The sequence below is a fragment of the Pholis gunnellus genome, assembly GCF_910591455.1.
Source record: "Pholis gunnellus genome assembly, chromosome: 7".
NCBI classification, from domain to species: Eukaryota; Metazoa; Chordata; class Actinopteri; order Perciformes; family Pholidae; genus Pholis; species Pholis gunnellus.
The window spans coordinates 23,181,001-23,195,124 of record NC_136533.1 but is presented as its reverse complement, the minus strand read 5'-3'; the positions used below and the strand labels follow the sequence as shown (position 1 = coordinate 23,195,124).

The 14,124-nt window shown below is 43.8% G+C and overlaps 1 protein-coding gene across 1 annotated transcript in view; it reads right to left on the bottom strand.

The window, feature by feature from the left end:
• kiaa1549la (KIAA1549-like a) overlaps window positions 1–14,124 on the bottom strand; it is a gene marked incomplete at its 5' end in the record, with an annotated part of 89,633 nt that overhangs the window by 44,242 nt on the left and 31,267 nt on the right. The window contains 6 exons of the mRNA XM_079163585.1: window positions 1,050–1,218; window positions 2,026–2,159; window positions 4,480–4,702; window positions 8,376–8,491; window positions 9,170–10,003; window positions 12,305–12,973. Of these exons, the coding sequence (XP_079019711.1) occupies window positions 1,050–1,218; window positions 2,026–2,159; window positions 4,480–4,702; window positions 8,376–8,491; window positions 9,170–10,003; window positions 12,305–12,973 (2,145 nt within the window). The remainder of the gene's footprint in view (window positions 1–1,049; window positions 1,219–2,025; window positions 2,160–4,479; window positions 4,703–8,375; window positions 8,492–9,169; window positions 10,004–12,304; window positions 12,974–14,124) is intronic.

Here is a 14,124-nt window from a genome sequence, read left to right as displayed (position 1 = left end):
CTGTTTGGATTTAACATAGAATTAAATACAACAAAAGTACGTTCACTGGTATTATCCATACTAATCTGCTATCAAGTGAATTGGAGGTCCAAGCTTTAAAGGGTCAATTCACTAAAATTTAAAAAAGCTAATTTTATCAGTGCAGTTCTGTTGTTTGTTTTGCTCAGGTGTGGAGGTATCAATTTCTGAGATTTATATCTCCCACCAATATAATGGAAGTAAATGGGATGTTTTTAGTGAGTTCAGTGGCGCTACCCTTTAAACGATGACGCGCTAGGTTTCCCTCTAGCGTCAGTTTCCACTTGTGTCTTTTCAAAATAAACGTCCTCGTTCACAGGAAACCCATTGTTCCCGTTTGTTACATGCATACTCATCGACTCTTTTCAGAATAAACTTCAGATCTAGGTTTACTTATTTTCAGGTTCACTTACAAAACAAAACTACTTTTTGTAATGAGTGCGTTTGTCGCCTAAAATAAGGTAGCTACGCTTGCGGCATGACTGGCGTTACTTAAGTATGCAAGTTATGTAACAAAATGAAGGCGGTAAATTTGTCAACGACGTTGATTTGGTTTCACTCGGGACTCAAACAGCGGCCTCCTGGGTGAATCCCTTTGTTTGTTTCACTCGTCCAACTTTTCCTGGACTTAGAAGGGACAGTAACTTTGGTAGAATATAGTTCCAAACAAATCTCAATTCACAGGGCATTTATCGGAGTGTTTCCAAATCTTTTGACCATGTGTTGTGCTATGGAGCAATGGTTTTATGAGTGGGTGCCCATTTTTGTTTGTATCGCACACAAATAGTAAGCGGGAGACATGATGCACATTACTTCTGTTTTACTCCATTTCACTGATCAACAGTTGTTGCAGAAACATACAAAGAAACTTAGAAATGCCGTAAGCTGTCAACTATGGATGTAGACATAACAGGATTTAAAATATTCACAACTAGGAGTTGTGAATGTTTCATGAGGAAACACTGAACACGTTCGGTTCGCTCTCTAGCTCTCCACCTTAGGACCATAGGGTGCATCGTAATTTCACTTACGCTCAGCGATGACCATGGGTGGGTAGAACAGAAAGTATCCCACCAGCTCTGCGGTCAGCTGGTTGAGGAGCCCGCTGGAGATCGTCCCGTTGAGAATGGCGTCCTGGTTCTTCACCACATACACCAGTGAGACGGACGGAGAGCCCGGCTCCTGGGACACGCTCTGGATCTGAGGATAAACACGTCATTTTTTTGAAATGATTATTCAATTCTTTATTTATGGCAAGCCCATAAACAGGTTGCACATTTATAATTAAAACATTCATACAGAAGAATCTAATGGTATCATACCAAACATCTAAGTTGCCCCATAAAGAATGCATAACGGCGCTCCGGACACAGTACGAAAACCTTCAATGAACAATGGCTTTTTTCTTTCTTTCTGTAATAAGACCTGCACGTTGCTCTGAAAACAATGTGACAGAGTCACCCTAGTAAAGCGGATGTCGATACGAGATACGAGGACCTCCCATCGCATTTCTCCATGAGTGTTAATATTTCAGAGGATTAATTATGAATGGCGCCTATATCAGCCTCCGCTTGCCCAGACCCACTTTATGATTGTGACGGTGTGTGCATGTATATCCTGCAGTCATGAGAGCAACTTGACGATCAGAGAGAAAGGAGCTGGAAACAAAGGGACGGAAAGTAACTGAAAGGGTTTAAAACATGAGACGGCACTGGAGGAGAATGACTTGTGATTGTAGCTCTGGAAATAAACCTGCATTATGCCGCTGCAGTCACTCCATCCTTTAAGTCCATATTGCTACCAATACTTTCTGACTAGTGTGACCTTTCATTGCCTGATAACAGAGAGATGATCGGGGTTTTATTTATTTGCAGTAAGTAGCTGTATTGTTGTAAGCGTTCCGAATTTTGACATAGAGCTTTATTAGCAGGCCACAAGTGAACATGACACACGTGGCTGTCTGCATTTCCGAACTCAAAAACAGCCTCCATGAACCCGACGGCGTACCTCCACGGTGAGCCTGTTGTAGGTCTCCAGCACTTTGTCCTGAGCCTCGTCAAAGGCGTTTTCCAGCCGCTGCTCCAACATCTGGACGAAGCTGCAGGAGTAGATGTTGTCTGTTGGGCCGACGAACCTCAACACTGCAGGGGGGGGGGGGGGGGGGGGGTTATGTTTAATTGATATTGAAATGGAATTTAATTTGTGAATCTGTGAATAATAACAGCACACAAACAATTAGGGAATGAAAGAAAACAAATTACTCCCTACAAATTAGTACATAATTGATGCCATTTGAAAATCTCAAATCTCAAAACATTCATTTAATGTTGTTTATACCTCTACAATATAAATCGCATTTCTTTTATACTCCACATACTTTCATACATTGAGTAATGTACAGAAGTATAAGTGAGCAATGTAAAGTGTAAACAAATGCTTGATTTGATGGCGATATACTTTGACAGAATTTACAAGAGGCTACAGTACGTATTATATCCTTTATTATTTACAGTTCAGCGCGGTTTAACACAAATGCATCCGTAGCAACGAAACAACCTCCAAGCCGTATCTGGAAGCTGTGTTTTTGGTATTAATGAAAGTGTTGCTCTAGATAGACGTTTCCTGTGTGACCGGTAAACCGAAGCAGCGAGACAGAAAGAGAGGATTATCTCCACTATCTCGAATGAGAACAACTAAAGAGAGTAGTTGCCTGTCAGCGTCACGCAGTTGGGCACTGAAGGGGTACGGGGTAAACAATGGTGAGCCCATCAGCAGATCATGGCGGATGTTATTAATGGTGTCTCTGTCCTCTGACTGCAGTCACCCTCCATTCTCTCCCTGCACTCTGTCTTTATCGACTTTTGTACATTTCTTAAATAAACTCTAAGAGGAAGAGGTGGAACAATATTCTGACCTAAATTCAAACGTTGCGGCTCTTATGAGCGCAGGCTACACGTCTCCGAAGAAAGGCAAAAAGACTCTGCACCCTTCCCTCGTCTCATAGCCTGCGACACATTGCGGGCACAAACAGCGTTGACCCAGTTGATAATCTTATGCAAATTGGGCTGTGGATGGTGAATTGGCATATGCTGTGTATTTATGGTAAAGTCCCGACTTTATACACAGCTGCACACGAGCATGGGGATCGTCTTTACTGCAGTATGCATCACGCTATAAAAGCGATGAAATATGCAACTTGGCCGTTTATCATAGTTCAGTTGGTATCACTGAAAACGTCGATATGTGTTGTTTACCGTTGGTGATTAAAGCTTCTGTGTTGAGGATCATTTCCAACAATGACGTATGCGGTAAAATCCCAAAAGACCTAATTAGCTATTTAGTTTTTCCGCTGAAAAAATGTCCGTAATGAGAACAATTTGAAGCAGTATTATTTTAATTTTAATTTATCATAGTTCTTTCGGCAACAGGGATGTACAATCACTTAAAACTTAATATGGCAAAAGTGTAAGCAAACAGCTGCCTATTCACATCCAGGAGACACAGAGCAACACATGTCGCGTTTCCGTCCCCATTGTCAAACATAAGTCCAATATTCACTCACCTGTTAGCTCGGTTTTGGTCTCCACCAAATCCTGCGAAAATAAATATCTGTTTGGCTGCTAATTGCCGCTCTAGGTCGACCAGCTAACTGCTAACTTTGTGTTGTGTTGCGTTGGTGCCGCGCAGGTAGTGCACAGTGGGTTTATCAGAGTTGTTTCATGAAAAGCAGCTACATGATGCTGCTGGAAACAAGGTCGATGAGCGGTGAGAGTTAACCAGAACGACCGCTTTTACATTGCATGTACTGCGCTGTGATTAAACCCATTGTTAATATAAAGATATTAGTGCTGCTTAAAACGAAAGGAATTGAAAAATAAAAACACGTAGTGGCTTTAATTCAATCAGTAACACCACTGCAAAGTCTATCAAATTCTGTGAGACAAGCTGAATCAACACCAGTATGATTTAAAAAAAAAATAATTCTAGTTCAGAGAAGTAATGGTTTTCCAATCTGCGCCTGTATCTTGGAAATAGCAATGTGTTAATTGCACTGATTTCCCTACCCATGTTCTCGCAAGGCTCGATTTAGATGTGTGTGTGTGTGTGTGTGTGTGTGTGTGTGTGTGTGTGTGTGTGTGTGTGTGTGTGTTTTAAGAGGCTTAAGAGGCTGACTAAATGAATGGACCAATTTGCCTTTGCTCTGCAATCATGGGAGTTTGTATGGGATTTAGGGTATCAGAGAAGAGTAAAGGAGAGCAGACATGTAATCAGAATTTTGTAATTGTGTCTCTGCTCCACTCTTCCCTTGTGTCTCCCTCCCTGTACTCTCACTGCGTTTTCTATCTCCCTGCTCTCCTTCTGCTCGTATTCTCTCCATCCTCCTCCTCCTCCTCCTCCTCCCCTTCCTCCCTGCACATCTCTAATCACTGCTATTCCGAGTTTTCCATCAGGTCCCATCACCTGTTTTTAGCTGCAGGTGGATGCTTGGAGCAGGGGCCCAGGCCGCCACGGGAACCAGGACCGCCTTGACCAACGGGGCGTGCTGCCTGATGTCCGACAGCAGCTTGTCGAAACCGTAAACGTGCAGCGCCTCGACCACCCGGGAGGAAACGTAGACAGTCTTGCCGCTGGTCACGTAGTAACCCAACGTCACGTTGTGGGGGCTGCAGTCGTCGTGTTCCACCTGTGACACACACACACAGAGAGAGAGAGAGAGAGAGAGAGAGAGAGAGAGAGAGAAGGGAAAATTCAAGTTGTAGCTTTTCTTTTTTTTTTCTTTTTTTACTTCGTTTACATCTGTATTTCAAGAGAGACTGTGTACATGTATTCTAAAAACATGGTGAGGCTAGTACGTCTGGAGGATTCTTGTTCTTATTTCAAAGCAAAGAAGACGAAACCGTATCAGAAGAGAAATCAGTGCTACCAGGTGAAACAAGACTATACAGGGGAAGAGGTGATGGGGTGCGTCCCTATTTAAATACATGTTGTACTCGCTATGGGTTTAGAACACAAATGCACCGCACTACGGGTATTTATAATCCCTTTTTCTCTTTTTTTTTTTATCTGCCTCAAGGGCATAGTTTAGCTTGAGCCTCCAACAGGGATAAATCTGACTAACTGTGTCCTGGAAAAACACGGACAGACATTTCTGTCTCGTATTTCTAGAAGCATCCACCGCCCACCTGCCTCTACCCTCCACCTCCGTCCACGTTCTTACTGTGGCCCTCTCCTCATCCCTCTTTCCCTCTCCTCTCCTCTCCCTCCCTGTGTTTATTTATGTCTTTGTTAACAACTATAACTCATCCTATGCAGGATCCATAACTGGTCACTGAATGTTTAATAACACAGCATGTAATCATACATATTTTATTAACCTGCCTGGGAGTTATTTGCGCATGTGTATAAACAGTGAATGATCCTGTAATCAAAATGTTTATTATTATAAGCCTATATAATAATAATAATAATAATACATGTTATTTGTATAGCGCTTTGAAAAGTACTCAAATGCACTTTACATGTTAGAAACAGAAGCAATGAAAGCAATAATAATATAAACAAGGCAAAGAGATGACATTATAAAAGTGAGAAACTAAACAAAAACGTGCATAACTAGCACGTGATCCAGGTTGGCATTGATCTGCAGAGTTATCCGGAGAAAGGAGTAAACCTGCTTCCTGTAATAGACCCTGCTTAGAAATATACAGTTCACAAAAAATTAAATAAAAAATAAATTGTGGTATGAATAATCTATGTCCAACAGAACACTCCTGGACAGCAATCAATAGTTATCGAAGGTGGACAAATCGTTGAAGGACTTGGCTTTTCAAAATAAGGGTAAATTAATTGTTCATATAGATAAATAAATAACAAATTTAAGGTAATTTTAAGATTCTCTGGCGATTAATAGTTATTTACTATATGTATTAACTACTTTTCAGAACATTGCTCTGGCGATGTTGGAGTTGTTGTTGGGCCAAACTTATAAGGAACTATTGAATCACACATATCAAATAAATCAGAGACAGCCCGACAAAGGATTTGAACACCGAAGGGCCAAATCAAAAAGAACGGGAGAGGTTGCCAGCCAGCTACAGAACGAATTTGTGCACAACGGCAGGAGTATAAATCAGGCATAGCTGTGTGTTAATAAATCTGTGGTGCTGCCTGTGGTGCTGAAGTAGCAGATGAATAAATTGCACCTTTTCTAGAGTCTAGCCCTTGTGCACAGCTTCGTCTTGGATCTATTATATTCTGGGAGCAACCCTGCACCCTGTAGAAGCAGCAAGGTTTTTCTTTTGTATACCTGAATCCATTAAAGACAACCAGGCCTGCCCTTGCCCCCCCCTCGCTGTCACTTCTTTCTCCCTGCCAAACATTTTGCAAGCTGTAAAACTGGCCAATTTCCGCATGTGATTATGATTAACCGCATTGTTCAATGATGCGACACATTAAACACCGCTGCATGCTAATTTCATGCTGTTTGACGATCTTCGTCGCTGCCGAAGCCAATATTTGCCCATCAACAATGCCTGAAAACACTGCCTGCATATCGTGGCTTTTTGGAATAAAAAAACTCTCTTTATACCGTTATATGTCTCTCAACGGACTGATCCAGATTGAATAGCTGATGGAGAGGATAAGAACTGAGATATGTGTGTGTGTGTGTGTGTGTATGTGTGTGTGCACGTTCCGAAGTGTGTGTGTGTGTGTGTGTGTGTGTGTGTGTGTGTGTGTGTGTGTGTGTGTGTGTGTGTGTGTGTGTGTGTGTGTGTGTGTGTGTGTGTGTGTGTTCGCAGGAGGGGGGTAGATGAAAATGGACGGGAGCTTAGAGACACTGAGTCACTCCCGGTGCAAGCTCACAAACAACTGGATAAAAATAGAAAAAGCAGGCGGATGAAGACGGAAGAACAGACAGCGCCACGAAGAGAGGCGGGCAGGCACAAGCAGACAGGCGAGACAGACAGGTTGGCAGAAAATCTATCCACTTAAACTGAGGGAGCAATCAGATCAGATCAGATCGGGCAGTTGACAAAGAGGGCGAGAGACAAAAAAAAAAAACTCTCCGCAACAGAATAGGAGAGGAAGAATTTTCCATTATCTTGTTTGTGTGTGTGTGTGTGTGTGAGAGAGAGAGAGAGAGTACGACTGTGTGCGTAAAAACCTCTCTGACCAAAGACAACGCCTGACTATTCAACAGGTTATTTCTATTCAGATTTCAAACGCTGTCTGCTTTAGTCACCTCTCCCCGTTCTTCTCCAGCACCGCTCCGACGGGTCCTTGCGGAGGTGAACGAGCGGGAGGAGAAAAATGAGGAAAAAACACTGTGGAGTATTGTGAAATGATGACACTCAAGAAAGGATGTCTGCACACGCGGAGAGCCAACACTGTGCCGAAATTAAAATGTAAAGACGAGATTATCTTGTGAGCGTCTGATAGGAAAGCACCTTTACTCTAATCATCTAATTTACATCAAGAATGTACAGACCTGTTGGAGTCGGTGGGGAGTACATTGAATGCTAAGGTAAAATGTGTGTACTAACAGCAAAGCAAGCGAAAGCTCTGAAAAACATTTGACGTAGGGCCTATGAGCCCATGTTTACTAGCCACTGACCTATGTTTAGTAGCCAATGACTAGGATTTACAAGCCCCTGACCTGTCGTCGCAAGCCTCTGACCTGTATTTAATAGCCACAGCTCTGTGTTTACTATCCGTAGACCTGTGTTCATTAGCCACTGACCTGAGCTTACTAGCTACTGACCTGCATTTACTGTACTGACTTGTGTTTAAAGCTGAGGTTGGCAATTTCTTTCTCCGTGAAAAAATTCCATAATAACTCTTAAGCATATTGTTAATCAAGTGGTACCGCAGGGTAGGCAGTTTTCTTGCAAAAGATATTAAGAAAATGTTGCTAATATTCAACTACTAGAGCAATGGAGAGAAAATGTTGCTCATGATTTAGCCTTCTGCTAACCGTAAAGCAGAAGTCTTAACTATTATAGAGCTGGAGAGAATATGTTGCTAATATTTTAGCCATCTGCTAAACGTAGCTGTGAGCTTGTCACAACCATATGCAGAAGGCTAAACTATCAGAGAACTGGAGAGAAAATGTTGCCACTTCCAATGATTTAGCCTTGTGCTAACCTTAGCTGTGAGCTAGCTGTAGCCAGTAGCAGAAAGCAAAACGATTACCAACATTTTCTTTCCCTCCCTGAAACAGAACAGAACTAAATATAGCCAAAATGACGCTGTTTTTTTAAGTCTAAGTCACTAAACCGCGGTTGCTGAGAGAGTTGTGCATTTAACCCCCTAACCTGTGGGGGTGAAATGCAGCTGAACCTGTAAGAGACACTGACCTGTGCATTGGCTGTGGAGTCATTCAGGGCTCTCTGCAGGGCGTGGCTTAGTCCTTTGGAGAGGTTCTGTTTCAGGATCAGATCCAGGCAGTTCCTACGCAGCTCAATGGATAGAACTGTGAAGAAAAACTTTATCAACATCGGAGCTCAATGACTGTGCACGATGTGTTCATAATTGGCTTAACATTCTGTGAAAAATCTCACTTTGACCCCAATTATTGCCTCAAATAATAATATGTCAATAATATTTCCATAAAACAGGAGCTTGGACTTTGGCCTCTGGTTAAATGTCTCCTTGATCACTTTGCAGCTGCTGCCAACAGTAAAGGCTTCAGTACTTTAGTATCACACCATCTCTGGTAAATGTAATCAAAGGCTACAGTCTCCAGCTTCTTATCAAAAGTGTTTATGCTTGAGGAATATCTGCCCCTGCTTTTGTGCAAGTTTTAACACATTTCTGTGTATGTAATTACATCTTGGACACAAAAGGTACATTGAGTCTCTGAAATAGTATTTCACCTGTATTTATGATTACTTTGTTTCCTGAAAAAAGGCATGCCTCTTCTGCGACACAAACTATTAGAGAGATGGGGAGAAAATGTTGCTCATATTTTAGCCTTCTGCTAAGCGCAGCCATGAGCAGAAGGCTAAACTATTCGAGAGATGGAGAGAAAATGCCCTGATGTTTGAGCCGTTCATCTTAACTCTTTCTCCCAGATGTCTAAAACTACTCCAATTGGAATCTTTTTCTTGTCTTCCACATTTATTCTAAGGGTGATGTTTTACACTAGTACCTGTTCTGACCCAGAACTTCTCGGTCACGTTGCATGGTAGAGGACTTTCCTCTGCGCTGGTACTGGATGGAGGTTCAGTGGTCGTGGTGGGAGGCGGCGTGGTTTCGATCGGGATGAAGAGAGTGGTGGCAGGTGCCTTTGTTGTTGTGGTTGTAGCGGTGGTTGTAGTGGTAGTGGCAGCAGTAGTAGTAGTAGTTGCAGGTGTAGTGGTTGTAGTCGTGGGGGGAAGCGTAGTAGTGGTAGTGGTGGTGGTGGTGGTTGGGGGGATTGTAGTAGTGGTGGTGGTAGTGGCAGGTGTGGTCGTAGTGGTGGTTGTTGGCTGAGTTGTAGCCGCTGTGGTCGGTTTGAGGCTTGTTGTTAGCCGGGCGGTTGTAGCAGCAGTGGTAGTATTTGGTGATACTGTTACATCGCTCCCAGTGGTTGCCACCTGTGTCGTCATCTCAGCGGCGGTCACAGTAAGAGTGGTCGTTGAGGGCGTCGTCGTGGTTACTGTCGTCAGCAGAAGGCCCTCATTGGTCACAGTGTCCGGGCTCGTGGTTTGAGAAACTGTACTGGATCCCGATGGTGTTTGTGCTCTCGCTGTGGTGGATAACGGTAAAGTTGAGGTGGTGGTGGTGGCGGTGGGTGACAGTGGTGTGTTTACGGTGGTGGTTGATGTGGGCGTGTGCCGTGAGGTGTTTAAGGTGCGCACGGGCATGGTGGTGTTCCACTGGTGGGTGGAGAAAGGGCTGGTGACGTTGGCGGGGAGTGTGGCGTCGTCGTCGCCCACGGTGGACAGGAGCGACTCGGGGACTGTGGGGAGATCCCAGGCCGGCAGGCTGCTCACCGACTCCTCTGCAGGGAGGGAAACATTTAGAAATCAATGATATTAAAGGATGTCCAGCGGTATTCTTTAGTATACTTATTTGATAATCCATCCCTTAAGAAGGCCAAAACCAACATCAAAAACACAGCAATGAGTCACACTGTTGCACTGAATGACTTCATTACCATGAACACTGTCCCGCCACCATAAACCCTCACTAAACCAAACCCGTATTAATAAGCAGCTGGATATAGTCCCCAACAAATGCAGCATTTCCTCCCGTTTGAGTAACGTTTGCTACAAACTACAGCGGCCAGCTGTTTTAGGAAATTAGTCAGCCTGTTTTAAAAAACGAAATAAAGCACTAATGGGCTAGGGAAGTCAGAAAATGTTAAGTCAGTCTACCGAATTGTTGGTTTTGGTCTTCGTATTGCATTTATTAAATATAACAATAAGAAACATATCGCCAACCTTGTCCTTCAACATATACAACATGAGACTATATGGCAATGCCCAGAGACAGGTCGAACAATGACGATGGTATACACGCAATATGGTGCATTGCGTGAACTTAATGAGTCCCTATACCCTGCTCCCATCTGGCTTAGACTTGGAAATCTGGATTCTATTTGGATTTTTGAAAAGTGTAAATGCATCCAAGATGCATGCAAAAAGCCATTTAAGGTTCATCCATCCTCAATTTTAAATAGATGAGATGAAGAGCGCAGCAGTTTATAAATGCCCGTAGGAAATAGAAATCCAATTCTAATGTGTAAACGAGAGGAGCATTTTAATGTCAGGGGTTCATTTAATCCATCTAAATCGTCTCCAACGCGGCAAAATCAGACGCATGTCGATGAGAGGCGTAAAGGAGGCTGGAGCGAACAAGAGGGAGGCAATCAATCCTCTCAGACTGAGAGACATCCACATCCCCTCTCATCCTCCCGCGACTGTGATGTGAATCCATGCGATATTAGCATTTGTCCACTCTTGTGTCGGACGCCAAAATGATGTGTGGAGGAATTACCTTGTTGCTGATGTCATTGCTACTGTGGTGATAGCGCGGCAGGAAGTGGGGAGACATGGAGGTAGTGGAATGGGACAGGACATGGTGATGAGTACGACGAAGAGGGCAAAGAAGACGGTGATGGTGATGGTGATGATGACAACATGATGAAAGATGATGACAAAATGATGATGATGGGCTAAAGACGATGGTTGTTTAGGTGGGTATGGTGACAGCAAAGGCTGAAAATAACATTTTGATGGTTATTGACGTTGAAGATTGAGATCCAAAACAATTGACTGTTCGCTAAGCCCCGCCCCCTTATGCACTGTTGCAGCACTGTCAAGTTTTTCTTTCTCTCTAGAATATATTCAAAGACTTTGACAGTTTTACCATCAAAATTAGCTAGTTTGTTTTACACAAAAGCAGGGTTTTCATATCTATATGGCTAAAAAAATTGTATCACAACTCTTGGCAACTCTTTTCCAACGTAACGAGCTTGCAGCGCTAGTTCCAAAAGTCGCTAAATCTAACAAGAAAGTCGCCTAGTCGGCAACACCGACAGAACGTCCCTTTAGGTCTCACTCCAAAGACACTCCCCTAAATGTATGATAATGAATGCAAACAACAAACACGGCTATTGTTAGTACTCACAGCTGTTAAGCTAGCAGCCTGTGGAAGATTCCAGTGAAGCGCAATGAGTGCACAGGTAGGCAGGTAGCTTGTCCAATCATTATATCCGCCCCGAATGTAATGATTGGCTTATTACAGTCCTGCTAAAGCCACAGATACCATATTTCTTCCTTTTTTTGTTAGAGCATTTCACCCTTGATTGCTGTCAGGATTTTTTAATGAAGATTACCAACCCTGCCTTTACAGGTAAAAGGGTTTTAAATATGCATTTGATGGGTAATTATTCATGATATTGTGCTGAAAGACTAAAGACTAAAGCTACAGGTCCCAGGTAAAAGACATCCTCACTATTGATGATTCATGTAGAGGTGTAGAGGAATGATGACCTTCATGCTCTCGTATGCTCCTAATAATTAGGAATGAATCCATACATGAATGCATGAATGAATCTATGAATGAATACATTTTTGCTCTTGACTTTTTGGGGTTTAAAAAGGCTAAGAAAAAGACACTCTCTTTAAACGCAGGGTAGTGTAGCTCTAATTAGAGCCCCATGCACATCGTTTCTGCATGTGGAGAAATTAGAGCTTGACAGATTGCTGTTCGGGGGAGAGGTTTGGCGAACAATCACTTACAATATGAAAGTCAACGTTGAAATAGGTTGAAATGACAGAACAATTCTGCACCATACCCAAACTGAAGCTGCTATTGCTGCTGGAGGAGTTGCTGTTGACGACGACCAGGGAGACGTTGTCTGGTCTTGCTGTCTGACTGTCTCTTTTGCTGGCTGGAGAGGAGGAGGAAGAGGAGGAGGAGGAGGAGGAGGAGGGCAAAGAGGATGCCTTTGTTGTAGTTGGGGAGGAGGAGGCCTTGGATGAGGATGAATAAGTGCCTTTGGTCCAAGCAGCTTTAGACAGCAGCCCTAAAGGTTTTCTCGGCACTGGTGCCGGCGGCTCCGCTGGCCCATCGGTGGGGACCGATGAGAGGGCTGTGCGCTCTCTTTGGCCCTCGCCGCGCGTCTGCAGCCTCTGCTGCCCCGGCCAGGCAGCCGGGTTCCTGGGTACGCTCAGCAGGCCTCCTCCCTCCGCATCCACGGGACTCCATTCAGCCCCAACTGTAGCCGAGGTCTCTGCAAAGACCATGCCATCCACCTCCGCACGCACCCCTGTTTCTGTTTCGGTCCAAACCGCTGCTCGGGCCTCAGTGAAAATGTCACCCTCTGGCCAACGTCTGGGTCCGGCATCTTTGTCTTTCACCCCAGCTGTGTCTCCAGTCAGGGGGATGGCTGAGAGGTTGGAGGGCGCCTTGGGGTCCAGAGGCTTGACAGCCCGTCCCATTGACTCCTGGTGACCTCCCTCAGCTGTAGAACATGACGGACAGGGAGATGGAGGAAAGGGTGGATGAGGGAAAAGAAGAAATAGGGTTTAATTCGGAGTTCTGAGCAGTCTTTGACTCATCTCTCCTACGGACCAGAGAATGACTCCAGTCTCAGATCTTCAGTACTCATCTATCCTGTGCCCCTTCCATACACATAAACGCATGCATGCGCACACACACACACACACACACACACAGCTGGAGCCTTCAACTCATCAGTCGTAATAATGCCACCCCGACCGTCCGACCGCCGGGAGATTTAAAACTGATCTGCTCTCACACACTCATCATAAGAGCATACACACTTCTGGCAAGTGCACACATATGCATATTATTCCTCTTTTTCCTCCTCTGTATCACACACACACACACACACACACTTATCTTAAGGGATTAAATAAAAAACTGCAATGGTGGAACAATAGTAATAATGTCTAAAGTAGGTCAGTTATGTTTTAGAGGATAAAGCATAGGGAATTAATTTAGATGTTCCAGAGTGCATAAATTAGGACACACACACACACACACACACACACCCTAATCAGCTGTGATTTCCCAGATACTAATCTGATCTGTTAGGTTAGCCATGCAGACCCGTGGATATATTATTCCTGGAGCATACACAACCACTCAGACTCACAGCTCAGACCAATACTGATGAGACTGATATACATTTTCCAAGCAAAGTACGGTTGGAGTATTGCTCTATGGAGGGTTTTTTCAATTTTTCATCAAATGAGAGAGATGCATGGAAATGGAGCAGCAAAGATAGCATCCAGTCAAAGCCTTTAGCTTCAGCCTTTATCTCCCTTCTGTGAACTGTCTTCATCTTTTCTGTGGCCTCAAAAAAAAAAAAAGCCTGAAGGTTTGGCAGACTGAGGCGATTATCCTGCCTAATACATTTAATCTCAAGGGCACCTTGCAAAGATGAGAAGAAGAAAAAAAAACACGGCTGACCGTCCGACTGGGCGACACGTTTTATCGCATCTGCTCGTTTGTTGTGAAGCAGAGAGGTTCTGTTCTGGCGTCACTCGAGGCTGACGTCCAGTTTCTTCTGTTCTCAATGAAAAAGTGGAAAGCTGGAGGCAAGCCGAGTGTTTATTTTTTTTTTCTATTAGATTGAAGCGCACACTT